Source organism: Corvus hawaiiensis, chromosome 4 (genome assembly GCF_020740725.1).
Source record: "Corvus hawaiiensis isolate bCorHaw1 chromosome 4, bCorHaw1.pri.cur, whole genome shotgun sequence".
Taxonomy (NCBI): domain Eukaryota; kingdom Metazoa; phylum Chordata; class Aves; order Passeriformes; family Corvidae; genus Corvus; species Corvus hawaiiensis.
In genome coordinates, this window is record NC_063216.1 from 68088253 (window position 1) to 68113607 (window position 25355).

At 42.1% G+C, this 25355-nt stretch overlaps 3 protein-coding genes across 8 annotated transcripts in view; 2 read left to right on the top strand and 1 right to left on the bottom strand.

The window, feature by feature from the left end:
• Window positions 1-5533, top strand: part of RSBN1L (round spermatid basic protein 1 like) — a 46680-nt gene extending 41147 nt beyond the window's left edge. For both annotated transcript variants that reach the window (XM_048300468.1, XM_048300469.1), the window contains one exon: window positions 71-5533. In XM_048300468.1, coding sequence (XP_048156425.1) covers window positions 71-724 — 654 coding nt within the window. In that variant the 3' untranslated portion in view covers window positions 725-5533. The remainder of the gene's footprint in view (window positions 1-70) is intronic.
• Window positions 5534-11958: 6425 nt separating this feature from the next.
• TMEM60 (transmembrane protein 60) lies at window positions 11959-15951 on the bottom strand. Of its 2 annotated transcripts, XM_048302248.1 has the most exons (3): window positions 15848-15896; window positions 15416-15465; window positions 11959-12620 (listed from the first exon to the last, which is right to left on the bottom strand). In XM_048302248.1, the coding sequence occupies exon 3, from the start codon at window positions 12576-12578 to the stop codon at window positions 12174-12176; it is 405 nt and encodes a 134-aa protein (XP_048158205.1). In that variant the 5' UTR covers window positions 12579-12620; window positions 15416-15465; window positions 15848-15896; the 3' UTR covers window positions 11959-12173. The 2 variants fall into 2 exon arrangements, with proteins under 2 accessions (XP_048158205.1, XP_048158204.1); XM_048302247.1 differs by lacking the exon at window positions 15416-15465 and having other exon boundaries at window positions 15848-15951.
• Window positions 15952-16439: 488 nt separating this feature from the next.
• PHTF2 (putative homeodomain transcription factor 2) overlaps window positions 16440-25355 on the top strand; it is a 62592-nt gene continuing 53676 nt past the window's right edge. For 2 of the 4 annotated variants that reach the window (XM_048300921.1, XM_048300926.1), the window contains exon 1: window positions 25248-25346. The gene's annotated coding sequence lies outside the window, so the exon portion shown is untranslated. Of the gene's footprint in view, window positions 16502-17358; window positions 17379-25247; window positions 25347-25355 lie in introns of those variants that run through there. The other 2 variants (XM_048300922.1, XM_048300923.1) reach the window with 2 other exon arrangements.

A 25355-nucleotide genomic window follows, 5' to 3' on the forward strand; every position in this document is an offset into this window, starting at 1 on the left:
AGAACTAATGGTCATTGTCCTCTGAGTACTAAGTCAGAGTTTTTACCTTTCCCTCACCTTTTCCCTACAGTGTGTCCAGTGGGTTGATGATGCAAAACTTAATCAGCTGCGAAGGGAAGGCATTCGATATGCCAGAATCCAGTTATTCGATAATGACATTTATTTCATACCGAGGAATGTTGTGCACCAGTTCAAAACAGTTTCAGCCGTGTGTAGTTTGGCTTGGCACATCCGGCTCAAGCTCTATCATTCAGAGGAAGAACTCTCTCAAAACACAAGTACTGTTGAAGCAGGGACCTCTGCAGACCCCAAGTCTTCGGTTGTTGGACTTCAGACTGACAGAGTTTGTACCATGAGCAAAGATACTTCTGAAGACACCAAATTTCCAGATACTCTGCAGACCAAGTACCTGCAGCAGGAATTTTTGCCGATAAAACATGAACCTCTTGCATCTCTCCAAGTAAAAGAAGAGCCCATGAATGTTGATCTCGCTGAAAAGACAGTGACACCTAATGACATCGGGGGACAGAATGTTCAGGCTAGGCTGGGTCATGTTGAGTTGACGTCACTAAAGTTGGAAGTGGATTCTAAATTTGAACCTGGTAACAAGGACTTACAAGGCAAGTTGTGCTCTGGAGGTCACGTACATCCAGATGATACAAGACAACACAGTTCATCATATCCAAAATTGCATGGACAAAGAGAGGATGATTTTTTGTGCTAAATTTGTATATATGGTTTTAAATTCCTTTTTAAACTTAATGATGTAATAATGTAAAGATCATAAATTGTGAGACAAGTTTGTGACTTGTCTTCGCATCTGTTACAGAAAATAGTTATGTAGCTTTGTAACATTCCTCAGTGCCTGTCCATAACTGTGAAGTATCAAAGCACTTAGGGCCAGATGCACTGTAAACACTGCAGGTTTAACATAAAGAAGTCTTTAAAAAATTTGAGTTGTAGGTTTTAGAGTAGAGCTGACATTTAACATATATATTTTTTGTAAGATGAGCCAGAATTCTTTTTGACAATTCCAGGCTTTTCCATAGAGCTTATTTATACCAATTGTTTCATTTTAAATATGTCAGCACTGTAGTGTAAATATCTTTTTTAAAAATCTTTTTAGTGTGATTTATACTGAAATGTGAGCCACTTAATAAAGGTTCATAATAACAGATTGGTTTTATTTTTGGGTCTGCAAAAAATGATTCAGTTCAACTGCCTCTCTAAGTGGTTATGTTTCTACCTGCACTAATGCATAGGATGCCCTTATGCCTTGGGGGTGAGGAGCTATAGCAAACTGAGATAGAGCTGAGGCATCTCTGAAATGCAGAATAGTCAGAAGGCAGAATCAGTCCTCCCTTTGCACGATTCCTTATGGGTGCTTGTTCCAGGCACTCCCCAAACTCCTGCTGTCGGATATTCATGGGGAACAGGGAGACAGGCTGTTCTCCTTGTTGTGGAGGGCAGTTGGATGCACAGTGGGCTCCAGGAGTGCTACCACTACCCACCTGCATCTCTCTAGATAAGCTGGTGCAGGGGAGCAGACTCCCTCCTGGGCTTTGCCTCTTGGCCCTGCTCAGGGCACAGTTCAGACAGGTGCATTTCATGTAAAAAAAAAAACCCAACCAAAAAACCAACAAACCCACAAAACAAGCCAAAAAAACAACCACCCCTTCAAATTAAAAAATTGTTATCTGACTACAATTAAAACCAAGACTATTTAAATGGTTACTTACCAAGCTGAAAAGGCCTCAGTTTTGTCAGTGACCTGTAACTCACAGAGACATACCTGGATTTAAATTGCTCCCTGTGCTGATAGTGCCAGGCAATGAAGAGGCTTGCCAATGTGTGTAGTAGGAAGGTTCCTCATGAGTCACAGTTTGGGAGCAAGAGGTGTTTCATTGAGAAAATAACAGCAGTGTCCAAGTTAATTGTTCTCTTTCCCCACCTATGGAACACTTGGATTCTTGTAAGTTGTGTTCTGAGGGAAGAGGATTTCAAGGCTAGCTAGCATCTGATCTGGTAAATCTATCATTTAACTTATTTATTCTCTGTGTAGTGTATTCCTGTGTAGTTCAAACACAGCTGAATGATACGTCTCCCTTGGGTAGCTGCACACAGCAGTAAACTGCCCTGCAGCCTGTCCTTCAGCTAAGTAAAATTTCAGCTCCAAGGCCTATTATTTCCAAAGCTCTCTGTATCTCTGATTTTTGTTAGGATTTTTCTGTATAACATTTTTGAAAGTTGTACATCCTTAAGTACCCAGTTTATAAACTCTGATGCACTTAGTGGTCACTTTGGCTTCATTTGTAGCAATAGAACAATGTGATTTTCAGGCGATGTCCAATTAAACTACCTGAGGTCCTTCTGTTGTAAATGTTTTTTTGCTTATAGGTTGTTAAAATTTAAAATGTTACTGCACACTCAGAGGTGGCACTAAAATTAGCTATTTATTAGATGAGTGCCCTGATTGGTTTAATCTAAAATAGATCTGTCAAGGAATTACTCATTAAATCAATATTTGAATTGCTAAACATTACTCCTACATAGCCATAATTATGTATTAGAGAAGCAATAGAAATGTGAGTCTCTTGGATGTGGCTAATATGTCCTTAAGTCTTACTACTGTTTTCTTTAATGCTGATTAATTAAGAGATTACTACCAGTTTTTCAGCCTCAGGGATCTTCCTTTCCCTTTTGCCATGAGCAAATGATTCATGTGTGATGTGGTAAGTTATTGCTCTAGCAGATTCTGATTTGAAAAAATTAATTTGTCCATGTTAGAATTTGAGCCTTTCTTATAGTAGGAATGTGGTCTCAGCTCCCTTTGTTTTCTGGATTATCTGGAAATAATGCTTCCACCTGTAATCTCTGGCTTTATGAACATCCATTTACAGTTACATGGCCTTCCATTGCTGTTGTCTGTGCTGACCGTGGGAGAACAGCAGCAGAGCAGAGCTGCAGGTTGTAGTTTGCACCAAGCACGCAGCTCTCTAGGTGGGATAGATGAGGGCTTCAGCTTTAGCAAAACCAGCTTTGCCAGATGCTGCTATTTAAAATAAAAACCACACAAACTCCCCAAACTGTTTAGTTGACTCAGAATAAAAACCTTGCCAGTGTGCTGGTCATGCATACACCCACCATTCATTCTGGTTCAAGTAATTTTTTGTAACCTGTCAGATTTTAGTGAAGTGTGGACATACATCCCCTGGGACAGCTGACGACTTTCTGCAGCATAGGCCCTGTCCAGACTGAAATAATAAATCTTTGAAAATGATTAGCAAATACAACTTTACACTTATGAGTAGAACTTTTTTTCCTTTTGGAGACCTGCTCAGTGGTCTTGGCTGATGTGGTCTTGAATTCTGCTCAGGTATCTCTTAGTTCTGAGATTTTGCTTCTAAAGTGCCCACAGCTTCAACCCATTTTTCTCTTACCACTTTCAGAATTTTAAGAGACTTTAAAATTTGGCAGATTGTTTTGCAGTTTTTATGTGTTCTGTTTTTTTGAGACCGACTAGATTCTCACTCTAGGCAGAATTCCTTGCAGACAGAATTTGAACCATATTGGGATTATCAATGGCTACCAGACCTCCCTTTGCATTTACAGGTGTCTGCAGTCTGGGCTGGCTGGCTGCATTACTGTTTACTTTTTACTTGCTTTTTAAAGACAAGATTTAAAAGAACTGTTGTCCTCTCCCTGTGGTATGTTCATTTTAATGAGGTTGTCCTTTGAAAGGGGAGTACTTTTTCTGAGAATTTGACCTCCCAAATTGTTCATTAGTCTGACAAAGGTCTTGCTTCAGTCCTGTGTTATAACCTTTATTCCTGCGGCGTACAACTTAATCTTCAGACTTTTGCTTCAGCAATAAATCTTTCCTGTGTTCTGCTGTAATGAAATTAGTCCTTGCTTATTGCTTTTCTCCCTTCTCTGGATTTTGATGATATATAAATCTTTGTTACTTTGGCTGAAATCTCCAGTGGTTTAGTTGTCTCTCTTGGCCCTAGTTCTTGTGCAGATTGGAGAGATCTGCCCAAGGCCACTGGTGCTGTTTGTATCTCCCTGCACGTGCAGTGGTGTTCCAGTTAATGACATGATGTGCAGAAATGTAGATGTTTTCCTAGATCCTGGTATATATTTGTGCATAGCAAAGAATCACATTGTTACAGTTGCTACAAGGGCTTTTAAGGGCGTAGCTGCTTTTTTTTCTTTTGATATTACTGGATCTTTTGCATTTCACTGGCAACTGACTTCATGTGTTACATACAAGTGTTACTCAGTGTTGTGTCACCCCCAGCCCTCCAAATGCCTGAAAATTGACTCTGAAAGAACATTTTCATTGCAGGTACTGCTGGCATGCAGATTTTCCCTTCCTTGTTACTATAGCAAATATTTCAATACTACTTTAACTGAAATATTAATTCTATCTAGTATTAGAAATAAAGTATTACTTTAGAGGGTGATGATTTAATTCTTCATCTGTGAAAGAATTCCTTGGCGATAAATAAAGTTGATTTTTAAGTGGATATACACGTGCATAGTAAATAAGTTGGAATTGCAAAAGATGTAGGAAATGGAAATCAGAGTAAAATGCTTTGAAAGAGATCTGAACATTACAGATTTGGAAAATTGAGTAAGTCTTCCAAGAAACACAAGACTGGTATTCCTTTATTAAAATGGCTGTTTTTTAATATCTGCATGTGAATAAGATGCTGAATTGTCCGAAATAAATCCGTGACTTTTCCTCGTTCATTGGCAAAATGAACCGTTGTGAGATAGTACACTGCCACGTGACCCTGCTAGGCTGAAAGCTGTACTGATTCTGATCAAGAGATCAAAGAACTCTTCAAGCTTCTCAAGTGTCATTTTATTTATTTTCTTCTAGTGGTCAGGTACGTAGAGAGCCTTGTGTTTAGACAGTGCAGCACCTGTACCTTACCCCGGATGTATCCAAGCTGGAAATGGAAAGGACAAATTCTCACTGCTTTGTGCTTTGCTGTGAATGACTGTCGAGAATGTTTTATTTGATTATGAGTCACTGTGTTCAGCTGATATTTTATTACTTTCTTAAACAGATGAAATGCACTTTAAAATTGTATAGAAGATACTGATATTTTGTGCAGATCCCACTGAATTTGCAGCGTATGTGGGAATATTTGGGGAACTGATTCCCATCAGTCACTCATTTCATTTTTCTTATAAATGCAAGTTATTTTGTGTTCTGTTCAGAAGCAGTGATTAACTTCACAATATTTAGGTTGCTGTTTCTGTTAGAATCATCAGGGATACTGACATTGCAAATTTAGTGTATTATATTCTAACCACTGTTTTTCTCTGTGCTTTGATGCTGATATTATCTCTGCTTTGAAGCCGTGCTGTACTTGAGTGCCAGCTAAACATTGATCTTCTCTTGTTCTGGTCATGCTGATAGATGAGCCTACTGATGAGGGTGTTAGTCCTAAATAGTCCTTTAATATTTGGTGTACAGTTATCTGATACAAACATTGATTAAAACAGCAGTTTAAACTTCTATTTTTATCAAGTTTGATTTTTCAATAGCAATTTTGGTACTATGTTTTATCATTTTATTTGCCATCCACTGGAATGACAGTGCCATGTTAGGTGCAGCTCAGGCCTGTGTTCTAAGGACTGTACTTTTTATGGGAGCTTTTTTATCTGGTGTTGTTGAGACAAAGTGGGCAGTTAGCAGAGAAAGCTGTTCCTGGTGGCTGGAGATGAAAATCTTGAGAATTAGACCTGTGTGTGGGAGACTGTAATGTAAGTCAAGACTGCTAAATCTGTATCCTAAGCATGCAGTAATAACACTCAGGTACTTGCCAATGTGAACTGAAGCAACTGAGAGTTTTAGTTAATCACAGAAATGACATTTTTAGACTAAAAAACATCCTTCAGCAGTGATTTCTTTATGAACTTCAGAAGGAACACGGAGAGAAAAATTGATGCAGGTGAACTAAGCTCACATTCTCATTGCTTCCCTGTTTCTTGCTCTTATGCTGTTGTTCTGCACTGTAGGGAGATGTTTCTTGTATTTGTCTGCTTGGGATGTTGGTTTTGTTAGGAAAGGCAGACCAAAGGGAATGGTGTCAATGAATTGCAGATTTTCCTATTCTTTATCCCACTTCGGCACAAGTCCAAGGAGAAATGCAGAACTTATGCTGAACAGTACTCTCGTGGTCCAGCTGCAGAGATTCCTTAAGTTGCCTTAGTTCTCAAAGCCTGATGCTTTTCAGCAGCACGTTGATACCCAGGTCCGTGCAGGTCTACAAGGCTCATATGGGAGATGAACTCCATCAAAACTTCAGAAACCAGTAAACGTACAGTGAAAAGGTGCAAACATTCTTTTCCCAACTCAGCATAGTTGTTTTTACTGCAATCCTAATTAAAAAGTGTGATGTGTTACATGATAGTGCTATGTTTTCCATGCTAGTAAATTCAAACAACTTATAGGATGCAGTTATTCAGGAGCTTTATTACTGAAAAGCCATGTTATTTATTCCCAAAATTATATTGATTTTAAAACAGGGAACACCTGATGTTAAAATTCTGAGTTTCTGGGAGTGTCATAATCCTCACTTCCAATTCCATTTTGTGTCACCCAACTTTTAAACTGTGGAAATGTGAAAAGTTTCATGAGGTTAGGCAAGCATTTTGCTTCTGTACTATGATGCAGATATGTCAGGAAATAATACTGATAATACATCTCTCACAGGGTTGTGTACCTGTGTCCTGTGCTAGTTCAGTCTTTGATACTGCCCTCTGTGCCTGGCGGTGCATTTTGTGTGTCTGCACACGTTCTTAGAGCATTCAGGTCAAACTTTGTTATAGGTGGGGATGTACATGTCACATAACTGCATTTTTTCAAGTATGAAAAGAACACAAAACTGGATACCGTTCTAAAATGGTGACAAATCAAGAAGAGCAGTATGAATTGGCAATTGAAAATTTTACTTTCATGACCTTTCACACGTGCATTGAGTATTTTCTGTCAGACAGAAGCAGATATTCGCCTGCAATGCATGCTGAAGTGTTCAAACTTCTATAAATGATGGGAAGAGAGAAATTATGTGCAACATATCTCTCCATGTCCAGTATATATCATCAGTACAGAGAAATACTTCCAGTTCATTTCAGCAAGCTTTTGAATTGCACTTTAAAACAAAGCTTCTGAAGGCCAAGTTCTCTCTTTTGCCCCCCATCAGCTGCCACAGGGAGCTGAGACAACATCCTTGTGCCTGTTTATCACAAATCAGTGTGAACCATCACTCAGCATGGAGCTCTCCTTTTCCCTGCCACCTTCAGCATACCTGCTTTTCACTCGTTTTATCCTGTTACTGAAGGTCAGTTGGTAAATTTAGGAAAATGTGTGAAGACCACTGGTTCTCCTTCCAAGCTGTGACCAGTGCCTTTGAGAACAGCATAATTACAAACAGCTGTAATTAATTCCTGCAGCAGTTTCTGGAAAGGTCACAGTAGGCTATAGTGTACTTTGTATCATAAATCCTTCTGAATTAAGTTCTGATATGGCAGAGAAGCAACACTCTGTGTACAAAGATCTCAGCACAGTTCAGGTCAGTTAAGTATGATACAAAGAACTCAAAAGAGAAATGCTCTTGTCCAAGTTTCCCTGTAAGGACAAGGAACTTGGAAAGTCGAGCACTTCCAGCTGGTTGTGTGTGACTTCTGTGTGATGCTAGCAAGAAACATCTGCTTCAGCTTTCCTAATCATTCATTTCAAGGTTTGTAAACCTTTAAAAAAAAAAAAAAAAAAAGCCAAACCCACAGCCAAAACTGAAACTGGTAAACTGCTGATCTTTCTCTATTGAATTAGAGGCAGCAATTAAAAAGAGATTTGTAAGGACCGTGTGTGATTCTAGTTAATTAGAGATGCCAAACTTTCAGATAATTGTTACATCTGTGGAAGAGAAGGGGTTTATTACGGGGGCAGAGTCACCATTCACGGCCTATCTTGCTAATAATACACCAAGTTCCAATGAAGCTAGTTCTTACTCTTCCATCTTTTGTTTTATATTATAATGATCAATTACCATCATCAGCCTGGCTGGGGAAAGCTGCTCTGCTCTTCTGAGCAACACAGGGCTGCTTTGGCGTCCTCTGAACAAGGGGGTCTAGACTTATTCTGCAAGAATCATCGGATGGGGAAGGCCTATGGGTATTGTTTTATGCTTGGTCCCTCTTACCTATCACAGGTAAGAGAGTGTGTGTGCAGATAAAATCTTCCTGTCTGAGGTGCTTAAATGCTTGTTACACACTTGTATCACTGCTTGTTAAGTGGGTCATCAAAGTTTACCTGAATTGGAGGTAGGGCTTTAAACACTCTTCTCCATAAATTTTAAAAGCAGCCATAACAAGTTCACAAGGTCTAGATGGCCTGCCTTGGAGTGGCATTCCATTCCAGGCAGGGGCTCCGTGGCCCTGGTTCCCATATGCAGAAGGGAACCAAGTGGGACGTGCAGATGACGCCTGTTCTCTCCATCCCACACACAGGTAGCCATGGCGCATGCGCGTGTGTGCTCGCTCTTGCAGCTCCTGTAGCCAGCAGCTCTAAGAGCATGTCCTGAGATGAATGTACTCTTCCCCTCTCCCCACAGCTCATCCTAATCACAGGTTTTCTTGAAAAATCACTCAAGACTGAAGGAAGTCAGTTCTCCACAGGAACCTCACGAGTGGGCAAAAAGTCTCAAACACAGAGCAAGGTCCTTCCATTGAGTATTTTTCAGAACTACACAATTCATCGATACACCTCCTAAAAACAACTGTTCCTGCTAGGCACTCCCCATAAATTACCTGACACGCATAACTTGGGGCTGGGTACACGGGTTTGCTTAGTAAAAGCTGATGTGTTGTTATAATAAAAATAAAGGGGTTATAAATATTTTGCATTATTTAACAACAGTTACGGTTTAGAATTCTTTCATCTTTTCTTGGTTTCTCCTTTAGCAAGGTAGGGCAGTCAACCACTCTGAAGTAATATGACTGAAATTTATTTTAAAGATCATTTGTTACTTGATATTCTGAATTGAGATTCATTGCCGTAGAATGAAACATGTTGTTTTCTTAGATAAAGCCCTTTCAGCAGTCTCCCACAATATGGTTCCTCTGTATTTTTACCCACATCTGTGTGACTGAACAGCAAGAGTAAATCCAAACACTTCAGGAAGAATTTTTTTCCACATACAAGTACAGTTGAATGTACACAATTAAAATTTTGTTAGTGAGACACTTTGGCCTAGGCATGTCCTGTTACCCTAGACTGTTTTTCATTCACTTCATGTTCTTCAGTCTCTAGGAACTGTAAATGGATCAGTACTTTGAGCATGCATGTTAATAATGTCCCAGATAACTGCTACATTTGAATTTGGGGTTACTGTATCTCCTGGAAGAGCGCTTTAGTCCACAAAATACACTCGTAGTTCCAGTTCTTTCCTGAAGTCCTATTCACTTGTTACCTGGAAAAGGTCATTTACTCACATCTGAGTTTGCCATGTGCTCCATGTGCCATTTGCTCCAGTGCTCCATGAAGCCAAGGCTTCACCCCCAAAAATTTCATATCCTCAGGCATTAAAAACTGTCTTGTTCAAGTACCACTTGGGCCGGTACAAATGCAGTCCTGAACTCACCCTGTGGTTTCAGTCTCTTGCAGCACTGGTGATTTCTCACTTGGAAAGGAATCACCATTGTCTCCCTCTTCTCTGGATCTCAGGACTGCTGGCACAGCTCAGCTACTGTGTTCCCTAAGGTTAACCTACTGGTCATAGGCTGTTTCAGCAGCTTAGAAAACAGTGCTTAGTTTTAGACTGGTAATGGAATCTCACTGTCCAAAAAGAAAAAAAAGGTGTATTACTTTATTCCTTTTCTTGCTCTTATTTGGCTGCTGTCAGTTGTTACAGATTTTTAAAGCAAATTTAGCTCCTTACAGAAATTACTGTTAACTGGTTATTTCTTGGCTTACAGCGTAAGTAGCAGAAAACATTAGTCCTGTTTCCTAGGATTACTCAATGTGCTGAATACTCTGGGTAGAACATTTGTGGTTTCTTTGAGGTTGTCTTCTACCTGCACGTGAAGAACCTGTATCTTATTCCATGTAACAAATAATAGTAATCATATTAGTGATGCCTTGAGAGACCTCCTAGTAACAGAGACTAGACAGGAATAAGGGAATAAAGGTAGGTATTTATTTGAAAGGCCTTCAAAGGTACCCCCTGGGGAGCCACAGCCTATTGCCAAGATGGACCCCAAGATGGACGACAGGTCACGAGTTCTTCACAGTTTTATAGGTTTGGTTGATTTGCATATCAGGGTTAATTCTCCAATTAAAGCTTCAGTTTAATGATGTAATTCCCCTCCGCTTGCCGCCTTCTCAAAGGCTTTTAGTTTATACTTTTTGGGCCTAGGACGGTCTGGGTGTCCTTGAAGAACAGGCCCGGAGAGGCTTTGTTATGTCTACCTAGCACGAGAGACCAGAAATTAACAGGCTACAAGAAACTTCAGAGTTACACACTAATCAGTACAGAATTTGAAAAATATAAAAGTTAAAACCTAAGGCATCATTTCCCCCCTTTAGAGGCTTGACAAGGCCTCTACCTTGTCGAGACTCTATTCTAAATATTCTAAATATCTACTAGTAATGTGTGTCTAACAGCAGTATACATCTATAAACAAGAATTATAGTTACAATCATTATAAACAATCTTTAATCCAGAGTCTGTTTGGTAACCATGAAACCAGGGTGTGGAAGATACAATCAGATTTGAATGTTGTTCAATGTAAGATCTACGTTAGTTCTCAATAATAAATTCTTAATAAACAAATTTTGTTGATCCTTCCACTTCAGTTTACATGTCAATTATTAGTTTTGTATCCAAATGAATGTCTTTGGATACACTTTGGACTAGAATCATATGCAAAATTTGGTTCCAAACCTGAGTCAGGGTTACCAACTGTGTAAATAATAAGCACAGGAAAAATCATTTAAACTACATCATCTTTGTTTGTATCAGTCTCTGTTTTCTCAGTTGTTTCAGGAGCAGGACTGGTCCTCTCCCCTTGGCCTGTAGAGGATCACTGTCCCACCACTTGACATAGTCTCCAGGCTGGAAGGGATGTGCAGGTGTGTCCAGTCCTATGGGTCTGGATAACATGATGTAATTCTGGAGCTTCTGCAAAGTAGAACCTAAAGGCATTAGATATCTCTGCAAATCAAGTTTTCCCCTCATGTGAATTTCACCTGGAACATGTGGAATTTGATATGGCCTGCCATACAGTATTTCATAGGGCCTCAGTTGTATGTAGATCCTCAGTAAAGCTATAGGCAAGGCCTGAACCCATGTCATGGATATCTCTTGACAAATTTTGCTAATTTGTGCCTTAAGGGTCCCATTCATGCGTTCCACTTTACCGCTTGCCTGGGGTCTGTAAGGTGTGTGCAGATCCCAAGCAATTCCCAAAATCTGGCTAACTTCTTGAATCATATTTGCAACAAAATGTGGTCCCCTGTCCAAGGACATACCCAAAGGAACCCCAAACCTTGGTATTATATGATTAAGCAAAACTTTCACCACCTCTTTGGCTGTGCTAGTGCGACAGGGGTAAGCTTCAGGCCATCCACTGAAGGTATGAACCGACACCAGTATGTACCTGTATCCTTCGCTGCGTGGTAACTCAGAAAAGTCTATTTGCCAGTAATCTCCAGGACGATCCCCTACCTTTGTTACTCCCAACACAACTCTTTTCCTTGTATCAGGATTGTTTTTGCAGCAGATTTCACACTTGCTCACTACTGATTGTACAATATCTGCCATTCCCTTTCCTATTACTACCTTTTTCAGACATTTCAGAAGATTTTCAACCCCGAAATGTGTGCTTTCATGTTCTCTTAGAGCTAGCTCTCAAAGAATTAGAGCTGGGACTACAACCTGATTTGCAGGTTATGTTGAACAAATACTTTTATTTACAAGAGCATATGTGAGTTTTAAAAAATGGAACAAGTCTACTTTCAGTCTTCAGCCTGCTTTAGCTTAAGTCTCCACCTTGACTCATTTTGCTTTCTAGTTTGAAGATCAAATTTGTGGCAAAATGGCAATAATCTAGTTATTTGGTGCTAATCTTGGCACTGAAAACCCTGGCATAGCTTAGTCTCTTCGTACATAGAAGATATTATACCCAAGTTCAACCATGCCCCCAATCAGCAGGGCCCAGAGCGGGATGAACACATAGGCCAGTTTCATGGTGGTGAATCGCTGCAACTTTGCACACAGGGTGAGGCAGAAGGCCAATTTCAGCAGCATTGCGATGAGGTACCAGACTTTCTTCTTCATGTTCTGGGAGCCATTGCGAGGGTCAAAGCCAGATTTGCACCGTCCAGCCATTTTTACAATTAACATAACTAGAAGAATTGTATCAAATATCCACACTGGAATAAAAATGAGGAACCAGTTCCAGGGTGCTTTCTCATCCAACTTTAGCACCAGCATGATCAGGAAGAGTAATGTAAAAAGCCATGTCAGCAGCACTCTTTGCGCCAGGGACATTCTCATTTAAACAGCTTTGAGAGGAAGTCCTTCGCTGTCAGCAACAACCTAACAAAAGGGGGAGGGAAGGCATCAAAAGATGGCACTACACCACCATTAGGCATATTCCACAAAGGAGACAAATTCCTTGCTCTTGCTTTCCCACTCCTAACCTCACCCACATACTGCTTCCTAGCATTTCTTTCCTAACTACCATGCTCAGCTGAACAGTGTTTGTTCCAGTCCACCATTGCCATGGAGCGCCTTAAGTCAGCTGTGTAACTGCCTTAATCTAAATTTGTTCCGTGAAACAAACTGTACTTTAATCCTAAACAAGCTGTCAGACTCATTTAGGGATTTTTTGAATGCTAAGAATATGGTTTAGATCCATTTTCCACCAGTACTGAGGCACTCATAGTTAACACTTGAAAACAAAATGTAACAATGCTCTCTCTGTAACAAAATAACCACAGTAAAATGTGAACAAGCACAAAGAACCCTCGGAGAGATCCTGCAGTCTGCAGAGCTGCAGCTGAAGTGACCTGGGCTCAAACTGAGCCAGCGAGCACTGCCCAGCTTTCTGTCAGCCAGCAATCTTGAAATTACTAGAAGCTACAGATAACGTTTGCTTTCTGGCAGGTATCTCAAGTGTTCAGACACTGGCTGACAGGTTTATTGGCTGGGCAGGATATTTAAATTGCTCTGTAGTCATGACGAAAGAAAAACAAGACAAATGCATCTTCCACTACAGTCATGAAAGTTAAGTTTTTATATTTCCAACTGGAAAGTTTTTACCACTGTATCTGCCAAAAGCCTTTCACTACAAGTGTAAAAAACAGAAGTGCGAAGGACTATGATCTTCGTCTAGATTTCATGCTACAAAAATGAGTAATTTTTACCAGTGAAATGGTGCTGAAATAGGTATTTTAGTTATTTTTAAAAATTGAGTTTAAAAATTTAATAATTCCCTTTAGAACACCAGTAGTCTTTAATCTGAAATAAGAAAATGAGCTTTGATTTGTTCCAGATTACAAACATATTTGTATTACTGAAAGTGAGATGTCGTGTTCTGAAGCAGCTAATCCTCAGCACCACACGCTGAGGGAAGGACAAGAGCTGCTTCCCGTCTGTGCCCTCAGTGCCCCTGCCCAGAAGCCGCTGCTGCTTCCTCTGCGTTATTACCAATGCTCACAACATCACCTGATCATGGCTGCTAAACTCACCCAACAAGCAGAAATCGACTGCCACCTTTTTCTTTTTAACTGGGGTAGTTTTTTGCCAGATTAGGAAATTGAACAAATCCTGTGCTCAGGTAAGCTTTGCAACTGGAAGGAGGCAAGTAAAAGTTGCTGTCTCAACTGGTTATGAGATGATCTGCTACCTTACAGTGAGGGGATAACAATTTTGTGCATCACTAAAATCATCCTACAGTTGAAATCTGTGTCTCAGATTCAACACAGTTCAACAGATCTACTATTTTGTCCAATCTGTATTTGAAGTTTGAATGGATTTGATTTAGTGGATAGCAGTAGGATTTCTTGTAAGAAAAAGATGCAGTTTTGCTTGAAATAATCTAAACTGGAGTTGCTGTCAGTGCATCCCCTCTTTGTGTTGAGGCTGACACTTGTGTGACCCAAACCAGGCCAGTTCCCTGAGCTGACCTAGGAAAAAAAAAAGTTTAAAATAGGATTTTGTAATCTTACTTTTCACAATTTCAGTTCTGCTCAGTTCACCAAAGGATCTGGTGAAAGCCAGTTCCTGACAGGGTTGAACCAAGACCCCCACTGTTCTCTTCCTTAGGGAAGAGGTGGAGGTCAGAAGCAGCGCTCGAGAATTAAGGGGACAAAAAAAATGGAGGAGGTTTAGATAGTATTGTTTTGCTCTTGTTACAGAAGTAAACCTAAACCAGCTGGCAGGGGCAGAGGATTACAGAGCAATTACTACGTCCAGCCTAAAGTATTTCGAGTATTTTGAAAACACTTCCAATAATCTCAAGTGCAAGTCTGTGGCTAAAGTGAAGAGTCATGATCTGAAATGAAGTTTCAACATTCTTTTAATGAGAATGTTTTTCAAAACCAGTTCTAGAAATCAATGCTCCAAACACTATAAGAAGGAGACTCTCTTATTAGCAAACTGGAGAAAGGAGAAACCAAAGAAACAGACCGGAAACTTGGGTCTGAAAGGAAAAAAGAAATTCAACACTCTTAGAAGTATCAGGTTATCAGATACTCAAAGAAGGTGCTATCACCTGTCTCTGGAGGAAACACAAAGCTACTGAAAATGTATTACACGGGGCTACCCAATTTGAAGGTTGCTCACTTGAAAATACTTTGTTTCCTAAGAACCACTCTGTAACAACTCTGAAAAGCAGGCATAAAATTCAGCACGGGAAGAAGTTATGCTGCCTTTCTCTGACCTAACAGATGTTACTGCCGGACTGGGCAAGACTGCAAGGCTCCAGTCAGTTTTAGGGACATTTTTAGATGAAAACTGAAGAAAATCCAAGTGTACTTTTGAGATCTTAGAGTCCAAGTAAAGAAAGCTACCAGATTTTAAAGGCTGACAGCTGGGCATAAAGCTGACGTAACAGTGAAGGGTTTGATTACATGGAGCATTTGATTATCTCATGATGAAAGAAAGATGATGGGGAGATTCTTTGCTAGAGCCCAGCTATCCCAACAAGATGGGTGACACTGGGAAAAGGATGCAGCTGTGCTACAGGTTTGAACTGGCTCTTCAGTGAGAACACTGAAGGGATGTCAGAGTGTGAAAATAAAAAAGCTATTGATTCCTATTATAGGAGCTACATAATTAGGGAGTGACAATTTTCAGTGATGAGAAACTATCCAAGGAACATCACTGACCTTGGTGGGATGACCTGCATAACGAGGATATTATGATAGCTAATTCTGTCCTGTTTAGAAGAAAAAAAATAAAGAGGAGAGCAACTTACACATGACACTCAGCTCAGTAGTAATGATAACATAAACCTATACATTTAAACCTTGAACCTCGCCTAAAAAAGTCCTGAAATGCATTATTATGCTGAAACCATATTAAACACAACCCCAGTTCGATGGAATACCGTTTTAGAGCCTATTCCGAACGTATGAGTAATTTACTACTTATAAAGAAATACTGCGGTAGGCCCGGTTTAAAAGCCCACTTAAACACAGCTTTGTATTCACAAACTCGACCCCTCCCTCGGCCTCACGGCCTTGTCCCGCCAGGCCCCACTTCCCCGGCCGTGCCGGAGGCCCCCGAGGCCGAAGCCCCCCTCGCTCCCTGTCACCTACCGCAGATCCCGGCGCCTCCCCCGGCCCGCGGGGCCCGCGCTCAGCTGAGGGGGCGCGGGGCCCTCCCCACCCGCTCCGCCTCAAGGAACCACCCGCCTCCCTCACGGGTCCCGCGCCTGCTATTGGTCAGCGGGGAGGCGCGTCCTGCCGTGCTTCGTTTTCATTGGGTGGCAGCGACGTCGCTCAAGTTAATCCCGCCTTCCCCCTCTCAGCCGTCGGTGACGCCCCCCGAGCTCGGGCCGCCCCTCCCGGCCGGCGGCGGCTCAGCCGGAGCCCCGCCCCGGTCGCCAATTGGTGATGGGAGCTGTCTGTCAGAGCGGCCCCGCCTCCAAACCGCCACCTGTCCATCAAGCGCAGCCCCGCCTCCCTCGCGCTCTCGTTGGACAGTGACGCCGCCTGTCACCCTTAGGCCCCGCCCCCGGAGGCGGGAGGGGGCGCCGTTGGCTGCCGGTCCGCGCTGGCCCCGCCCCCGCCCGGCGGCGCGCGCGGGTGGCGCGCTGTTGCTGCCGCCGCTGCCTGCCTGGGCGCGCGCGCCGCTCCCCCCGCCAGCCGCTTCCCCCGCCAGCTGTTGCCTCGCGCGCGCCTTCCCGCCGCCGCCTCGCGCTCCCGGCGCCGCTGCATGCGGCGCGCGCTGCCCCGCGGCACCGGCGAACGGTGAGATGGCGGTGGGGGGGCTTCGGCACCCGGGGGCATCCCCGCCCCGCCGGGGCAGCGGCGGGGGGAGAACCGGGGCGCCGAGTTCACCGCGCGGCTGGGGAAGGGGCCGACCGGGGCGCGGGGGGGGGGGGCGGCCGGGGCGAGGCGGCGGTGCCCGCTTGGTGCTGGGGGACAGCATAGCGGCGGTGCGGGTCGTGCATCACCGGTGGGGCTGCCGCGGCTCCCCTGGCCGGGCGGCGGGAGGGGGGCGGCTGCCGCCCTCCACCCCCTCCCGGGGGAATCCCGGCCGGGGTAAGGGCGGGCGGCCCGCGGCCTCCGCGGCGCCGCGGTTCCCTCCAGCGGGAGCCGGCGCGGTGCCGGCGCCGCCGGGGCGGGGGTCCGAGCGCGGCTCCGAGCGGCCCCTGCCCGCAGCGCCGCCGACTCGCATCGGGTTCGGCCGGGCAGCGGCCGCGCCGTCCCGGAGCCGTCGGTGCCCGGGCTGCCGTGCCGTTCGCCGCTGGCGTCGGTGCGGGCGGCAGAGGTGCAGGTACGGTCCGGGGCCCTTCGCGTGTTTGGGGCTCTGCCTACCCGCTCCGGCTTTGCTGTGAGGCACCTTCTCCCCGCTGAGCTGCTTGAACGTACCGTGAGCTGCCTCAGTGCCTGTGTCAGGTGATAGGATGTCTTCTCTCCTTCCCTTTCAAGGTCCTAAATGTCAGCATCTTCATGTTTATTTCTGACCTCGTCTCTTGTATTCTTGTGTTTTACGGTCGTTCATGTTTTCTTTTTCTTTTCATGTTTCCTTTTTTTTTTTAACTTTTTTTTTTTTCCCCTTTTCCACCCTAAAACAGTGGCAACCTGACTACAGCTTATTTCAGCTTGGGAATCAAAATGTTAGGTAACTTCGCATCACTTAAAGTTTCTGCTGTTGCATTAATTTTCTTGGTGTTTAATTTGTTGTCTTTTCTATGAGAAACAAAGGAACTGGGGAAAAATTACTCCCCAGTACTAGAACTGTCTAGGTGTATGGGTGTTTGTTACTTTTACTTTTGTTTTTCATTCCTAGCCTCTGAGTTTGTGTTGCTCAGGTGTATCAGATTCAGTGAAACTTTGAGTCCATAGTGTCAAGCTCTGTGCTTGACGTTTTGCCTTTTAGTGCTTTTACATGTTATTGGTCACTTGAAAAGTAATGCTGCCGAGTCTAGCATTTTGTTCCAAATTTGCCAGTGTCTTATCCATCTGTCATGTAATTAACTGGAAAAAGTAATTAATTGGAAAACCTGACTTGTTGAAAGTACTTTAATTAATGTTCTGAAATTCTTTGTGATGAAGTGTTCCTACGGAAAATACAGCTGGTCTTACAGTTTGGACACACGAGTTCTCTAATAGGAATGAGACTACATATAGTGTGTCATCAGTCATTTGTCTGCTTACATCTTCCTGTTGATGATGTTAAACAGATGGTGGTATCTGTTTTATCAGGGAGAAAACTTGAAATAACCTGTTAATCCTAGTAAGTGAATCCTAATATCTTCAGCTGCACTTTGAGTGGTCAGTAAGTGGTAGAAGGATGTATTTCTGTTACATACATTAGTGCTTGGCATCATAGTTTCTGTTTCCCTGGGGTTAAGAGGCTAAAATTGTTCTGTGAATAAATCTCTGGGTTATAAATAGCTGTATGTATTTGGCTATTTTTGTAGCTCTGAAGATTTTGGTGATCTTCTTCGATTTGCCTCTTTACTTGTGACTCCCTGGAAAGGATAATCCTTTTCTCAGAAGTCTTATTTCTGTTCCAGTAAGGTGTTTATGAATGTAGGTACGCACATCACCTCAGCGGACTTCACTGTACAGTACTTGCAAGCAACTTTCATTTCTGAAGGTGAAGGTTGAGAACAGTGCATGGAACTTGTGTGTTTAAGATCCCAATCCATGTTTGAAGTGGAATGTTTGTGCAGTTAAACGTTCTGTTGCTATGTTTTAATGCCAATGTGTGTTTTTATGCTGGGTATAAATATTACCAAGGATAAAACATGAGCCTGAGTCACCAGAAAAAGAATTCGGAAACCTAGTTGGTTTAATTCAATGTTTGTACTCTATTTTTTTCCTCTTGTGTTGTGTGGAATGTGACATATGAATAAGTTGTCAGTAATTGTTGGGAACTCCATGGAGCATTTCAAGTATTCTGGTAGTACTGGATTTCTCCCAAAGCAGAGTTAGCTCAGCTTGTCTCAAAAAGTTGATCCCAGCTGTATCCATAGCTGCCAGGCATTGGTGTGAATTCTGTGAGAAATCAGAGTCCTGTAGGTTTTGAAACAGGAAACAGAGTGTTGGTGTGTGTTGGAAGGGGGACACAGGTGCGTTAAAGAATTCCAGTCAACCTCGTTTGAGGCAGTTGACCAGGCAGTGAGCAGGGGAGCGGCTCTTGGAGTTGAACAATGCTGTTCCTGTCACAGCTGGCAGGGGTCACTGGAAAGCAGTGGACGTTATTTCTTTCTTAATTCTTCAAAGTTACATATACTGTCTTCCCTGGCTTTTTCTGTGTATCTATCTTCTACTTACTTCTAGTAGAAATTTTATTGAAGAAATTTTTTTATTTTTGTAGGACCCCTGTGAGTGAGAGTGATGACAGTCAAAGATTGGGGTTTGGGTTTTCCTTTGTCTGTGAGGAAGTTCTTTTAATAATAAACAGTGTTGTTTATGGATTCATCATCGGACAGTTTATGTGGATTTTCAGCAAGGCTTATTAAGGGCACAAAGCTTGTACAATTGCTTTCTTTGTCTGTCTACTCCCATTTGAGTCACTTCTTACTCAGATGATGAAACTGAAGTTAGAGGCAACTAAAAGACTTAAAATACCTACACTGTGACAAATTTTTATAAAACTTTTGACAGGTAGTGACCCAAATTAATATTCCTACCCAAAAAAGGCAGTCACAATTGAGTCCCTCCCTTCTACACAAGTGAGCACCTGTTGGGCAGTCTATGTGCTACGCTCTGAGCCATCAGCAGTAGCCTACTGCTACTAGCCCAGCCAAACAGTTGGGATGGTTGTTAAGATGGGTGGGGGGCAGGAAAAATATGATGGGTGGGGTGGAACAGGACAATAGGGAGCTGTGGGACAATGGTAAAAGCAGGCAGACTTAGTTGCTTCTGCCCACACAGCAAGGTAGGCCTGTTTTTTCTCTAATATTTTTTTGTTTTGTGAAGGAAACAAAACAAAACTCTTGGGGTACCTGTCAGAGGTACTGCTCCATCTGACTCTTCGAGGACAATTGACCACCATTTATGCAGACATGTGGTGGTGGTGTGAGAAATAACAGAGTTGGGAAGCTTTAAATGTCATGTTTTCTCCCTTGAGTTTCCTGTGCTGTTAATCATAAAGATCCTTCTTGATGGGTCCAGAGGGAATGGTTAACTATTTGAAGAAATTATAATCAAATTTTTAAAGAGAACCCAAAGAGCTTAATAAATTGCCATAGGGGAAAAAAGATTTATACTAATTAGAACTATAGTGTATTGCTGTGTAATGTTTGGATATGCTCTACATGTAATCATAGAATAATTTAGGAAAGGGTCATTGGAAGTCATCAGTCTGGTCCAACCCCATCTCAGAGCAGCTTCAAAGTTAGAGCAAACACGTATACATATGGAGAGATAGCCATTGTGTTGTCCGGAAATTTGGAAATACAGGTTGTGTTTGTGGTGGGTTTGTTTGTTTGTTTTCAGTTGGAGGGAAGGCTATTAGGGAGTTCCTAGAACTATTCTCTTATTTCTTAATTTATGCATGTAAAGGGGATTTTTTCCAAATTTGTTTCTGCTGGGAATACGTGTAATGTTCAGTATTTAATTCTTTGCTCATTTGAGGTGGTCTTGGTAGATGTACTCCAAAGAGGCTAGATAGCTTTCTGGAATGAGTCCAAGCATTGGACTCCTATTGGCAAATAATTTGTGGTTCTGTTCTTAAAAAATAAAACACAACTGCAAAGTGGGAGAAGAAATTAAAGCAATATCACATCAAACGTGAAATCGTGCAAGCCTTGCATTTTGGAAGTTGGCCAGCACCAGATGCTTTTGGGGTTTAGGTGGTTGGCAGATGCTGGCTTGGCAGCTAAACACTCTTCGTGTTGATCTGTCTGAGGGACAGTTTGTTCTGTGTGTGGCTCATACTCTCCTTGGTATTGGCTTCTGGCCGTTGTGGGGTCAGGTTCAGGGGGGTGTTTGGATGGCCGAACACAGCCCAGTGATCTCTCTGGATGTTTTCTTGCATCCTGGGTTATGAAGCTTGAGATTCCCTCAGCTGTGTGGTTTTTTTCCCCCCTTGTTGTTATTGTTATTGTATGTTTAAATAGCTGCTTTCTTTTCGAATGGGAGTAAAATCTTGGCTTCAGTTACTTCCTGTGGCAGTGAATTTAACAGTCTACTTATGTGTTGTAATATAATATTTCTCTGTTAAAACTTTGGCTTTGCTGTCCTCTCAGCTCAGTTAATGAATGAAGTTGCCTGTATTATTGGGAAGCTGTTGTTTTCTTGACTATATTTTCTGTTTATCTCTTAAAGTCTCAATTTATTATAATGCCTTATTTTTCTATTCATGGTTGCCTGTTTCAGTAGGAGAATCTTTCAAGTGGTTGGTAATTCATAGCCCTTCTCAGAACACCTCCCCCAGTATTTTAATATTCTTCTCCCAGTAAAGCAGCTGTGTTTCAAGTCAGGTTGCATAGCTGATCAGCAGAGCTGTACTGCAGTGTTTTCCTCGTCATTCCCCTTTTATTCAGGTCTCCCTGCTATTCCAGCTGTATTATATTGGATGGAAGAGGTTCCTGAGCTGCCAGAGTTCCCTTCTGGATTTGAGATACTGGTTCTTAAGTCTTTGAGTGGTGTTTATAGTTCACTCCCCCTGCCTTCCCTTACAGATAACATTGACATGGTAGATAGTGAATTCTGTTTATTTTGCCTCTTCATTCATAGTTCATACATATTCTTAAGATTTGCTAGTTTAAGACTGGCGTCTAGAAATGTTACTACTTCAGGTGTTCCTTTCTTCTTTGAAGTATAAAAGATAAATATAGTGAGCACTGCTGGACCTTTTTACAAAAGCTTAAATTTTGGAATAATAGGACAGGGCTCAGTTCACTCCATTTCAGAACTTAATTTAGGCAGCACTTCATAAAAGCTCTAGTCTACTGGTCCGAATAGGAGGAGGAGAGGGGAAATAGCCCTGATTAGTCCAGATTAACTGTGTTAATGGTGCTTGAGAAGGCTTAGAGGAGAGATCCAGAGTGTTCAAGCTGGCCGTGGTCAGAGCTGCCTCAGTGCTATTAGTGCTCACTGTATTGCACTTGCATGGCCTGAAGCTCTGTGGAGGTAAATCATGTTAGAGCTGCTTGGGGACTCAGCAGTCAGTTCCTGGGAGCTGTCTCCTGTGCCATGGGCTCCCGAGCTGGAAGCTGGTGACTAAGGATGGTGTACTGTGGTGATACTGGTTTAGAGTGGTTAAAACCCTTGTGGAGTCTTACTGGGCCATCCTGACCTTTGCCATCAGTTGTGTGGACGTGTCTTTAGGGGGTGATTGCTTCTGCTTGAAGTTCTGTGTTTAGAGCCCCAGGAGCCAGCAGCAATGTGGGGCATCTGTATTTATTTGTAAGCTACCTTACAAATAAATACCCTTACCCTTACAGCTATCCTGTCAGGGCCTGATGAGCAATGGCATGGTGAGTTTCTGTGTTCATCTTTCTAGTCAAAGTCTGATGGTTGGCATACTTACCTGGAATTTGCAATTTCTGGATACTCTTATCCTTTAAAAAGGTAGTCACCAGGACTGTATGCTGGATGAGGCCCTGAACGTCTGCCTCTGTCACTACAGGGTGCTAAGATATGTGAAAGCTAGTGGAACATAAAGACACCAGACTAGGAAAATTTAGTCTGTTTGGTTTCAGGATCAGGGTGCTTCTGTGTGAAGAAGAACGGGGATTTGTGTGCACTTTGCCTTGGACTGGCACTGAATGGAAGAGCTACAGGCCAGTGGTGTGTGATCCAAGGAGCTTCTGGACACTGGTATCAGGTGATCAATAGGCTGCTCTATGCAGTCTGGATGCTGCTGTTAATCTTCATTATACAGTTAGCTGACTGCAGTGAAGAATGTTGATTCCAAATTTTGTTCGGTGTTGTGGCTAGTTTTGATCTGTGGCAATGTTTGCTTCCCATAGACAACAGACTATTTGGAAATCTTTGACATCTTTCCAAAGGTTCTTTGAAAGTCCACATATATTCTATCACTTGCTCTTGTTTATCAGCTAGTTTGACATGTGCAGAAATACTGATAGACTGAGACATGATCTTCCTGTGCAGAAACTGCTGATTAGACCCTATCAGATAGTCTTTCGGGTATAATGGTGTTCCATTTTTAATGATTGTTTTGAGGACCTTGCCAGATACACATGTAAGGCTTGTTACACTGCAATTCCTTCCGTGGATCACTCCAGAGACTTTTTTTTTTTTAAGAATAGAAGCTCAGCATTTTCAACTGTGTTCCTACAGAACAGTGGCTGTTATAAGAGACAGCAGCTTTTTCTGACAACTCAGCCACTTCATGCCTCAGCTGCTTCAAAAACTTGCTGGATAACTATTTGTAGAACATGATGCAAACTTGGTGATTTAGGGGTGGTTTTCACCTTCCTGACTGTAGTCATCAAGAAGCCACAACTCTGCTGTGCAGTGCCTGGTGACAGATAAACATGTCTTCCTAAACACAAGTCAGTATTTCCAGTGAGCAAGATTTATTATTGCATTAAGAATCTCAAGAAAGAAGAAAGGAGCATGGCATCTTATTTCAAGGTGGTGACTGTGTTTGGAGGATTTTTTTTCTCCCAAGTATTTGTTAAGGCAGCTATATATATAAATTAAAAACTTGGTGTTTATAGGAATTCTATGCCTTAATAAAGTTCTTACAGTTGTAAGAGCAGATGTATACATGCAATGTTTCAGGGATTTCTCAGTATAAGATTGCAAATGTTTAAAGGCATATGTATGTGTGTGCATGTAGTATTCAGTGCAAAAATCAGGAATTAGAAAGAACAGAACTTGAGATTGACCATGTGCTGTGTTTTATTTATTTTTTTTTTAAAGATACAGCATTTTCAGAAGTGGCTTGTAGATCCAGTGTGCTAACAGCAATTACTGTATTTGGTGAGAATTTTGAAACTGACATCTCTTATAGAAGACAAGAAGCAAAATTAACTTGAGTATAGTTCCCTTTAAGGGCTTGGATTTTTCTACTTTATTGAACAGTAGAATGTTTAAATATTAGAAGCTTTTTGCTAATTAATTAATACCGCAGCAGGCTCAAAAGTAAATTATGGGAGGTGCAGAATCTTGGACTTCTCACTTCAGAGTCCTTCCCCCCTATTTTTATGAGTAAGGTATTTATGAGATTGTGTCATGTTACTTCAAATGGAGCCATGAACCAATTATGTAACAAAATTAGGAAACTTGCACAGGCTTTGAGGCTGAGCGCAGAGATTCCAGAAATGGCTGCATCAGTTGCAACAACTGCACGCAGTGTTCTTTTACCAGAACCTGAAATAAATCTCAGAAATCCTGATAGTCAACATTTTGTTGCTATTTCAGACTGTTGTGTAATTCACCGGCAAAACAAGTATTCCTTGGGTGACAGTTATTTTCTGTGGCTTTTCTTTGCTTCAGATATTGGTGAGTTTGCTGTGGAAGTGAAGATGGCTAAGTTGAGTCTACTTCCAATCAGATTTTGTAAAGCTGGTTCTCACTACGTGCTCTGTGCTGTGTCTGTGAGATCTTCCTGCTTTGGCTGGTGCATGATAAAGGGCATGAGCTTATAAGGAAATATGCAGCAGTAGAAATAGGATCAGTTGCAGTGGTTTGTGGGCAGAATACCGAGGCCTGGGAAAGTATCAGCTTTTCAGCCTCTGACATCTTACTGGAGGCACAGGCAGGCGTGGACATGCTGCCAGATGTCTGTGTGTGTCATCGTACATAACATGTTTGGTACATCTCTGTTCATAAAGAACAGGTTTTGATACACAGCAGCCAGCACAGCATGTGATTCGTATTTTATTGTTGCTGCTGTTGCCCTGAAGAACTTCCCAAACAAACAAAAACCTCCCCAAATAGGCATCTAGGGATATTAAATTTTTAAAAAATTGTTTGTTTGGGGTGATTGTATTTTTGGTTTTCAGGTTTTTTTTGGCATTTTGGGGTTTTTCTGAGATGAAGTGAAGGGCAAAGTTTGAAAATTAACTCTCATGAGCAGCGTCCTAGGAATGCTGGTATCCAGTTTTAGCAGAGTTGTTGCTCTTCTTGGGGAAAGCAAGTATGTTAATTTCTTTTTATTTACAAACTATTATGACCTTGGATTGCAAGACAACTTGGGGAGGGGCTCAGCAGGCATGGCAGGAAGAGTACTTTTCATGCTGGTTGCTGGATACAGTCCTTAGGTTAGGAGTGTCTGGGGTTTTCTTAATTTAACTTTACATTTTTCATTGTGTTTGGCTGCTGCAGATTTTCTTAAGGCTAGCTGGAAAACATGGTAAAACTTCCACTGAAAGGTGTGAACCTGGGAGTGACAAGTTTCTCATTTGCTTGTGTACAATTTGCAATTCTGAAATGCTGTTTTGAGAACAGTGATGCATAGATAAAGTACTTAAAAAGAACTGTGAGTGCATTGCATAGTTTTTGATGTTCCATTTCAAAAGGAGATGTAGGTTTAATGGTTTACTTGTAATGCACATGGAAAGTAATGATTCTTTTGGAGCACTGCTTTAAGGCTTTCATCCTGTTCTTTGTGGCAATGGCAGAACTCCTCTGGATTTGAGTGGAGGAAGGATGACTGCTGGTAAGTTTA

Bases quoted from the DNA above. Each gene is read 5' to 3' on its own strand.
- TMEM60 (XM_048302247.1), bottom strand. From the start codon at position 12,578: ATGAGAATGTCCCTGGCGCAAAGAGTGCTGCTGACATGGCTTTTTACA.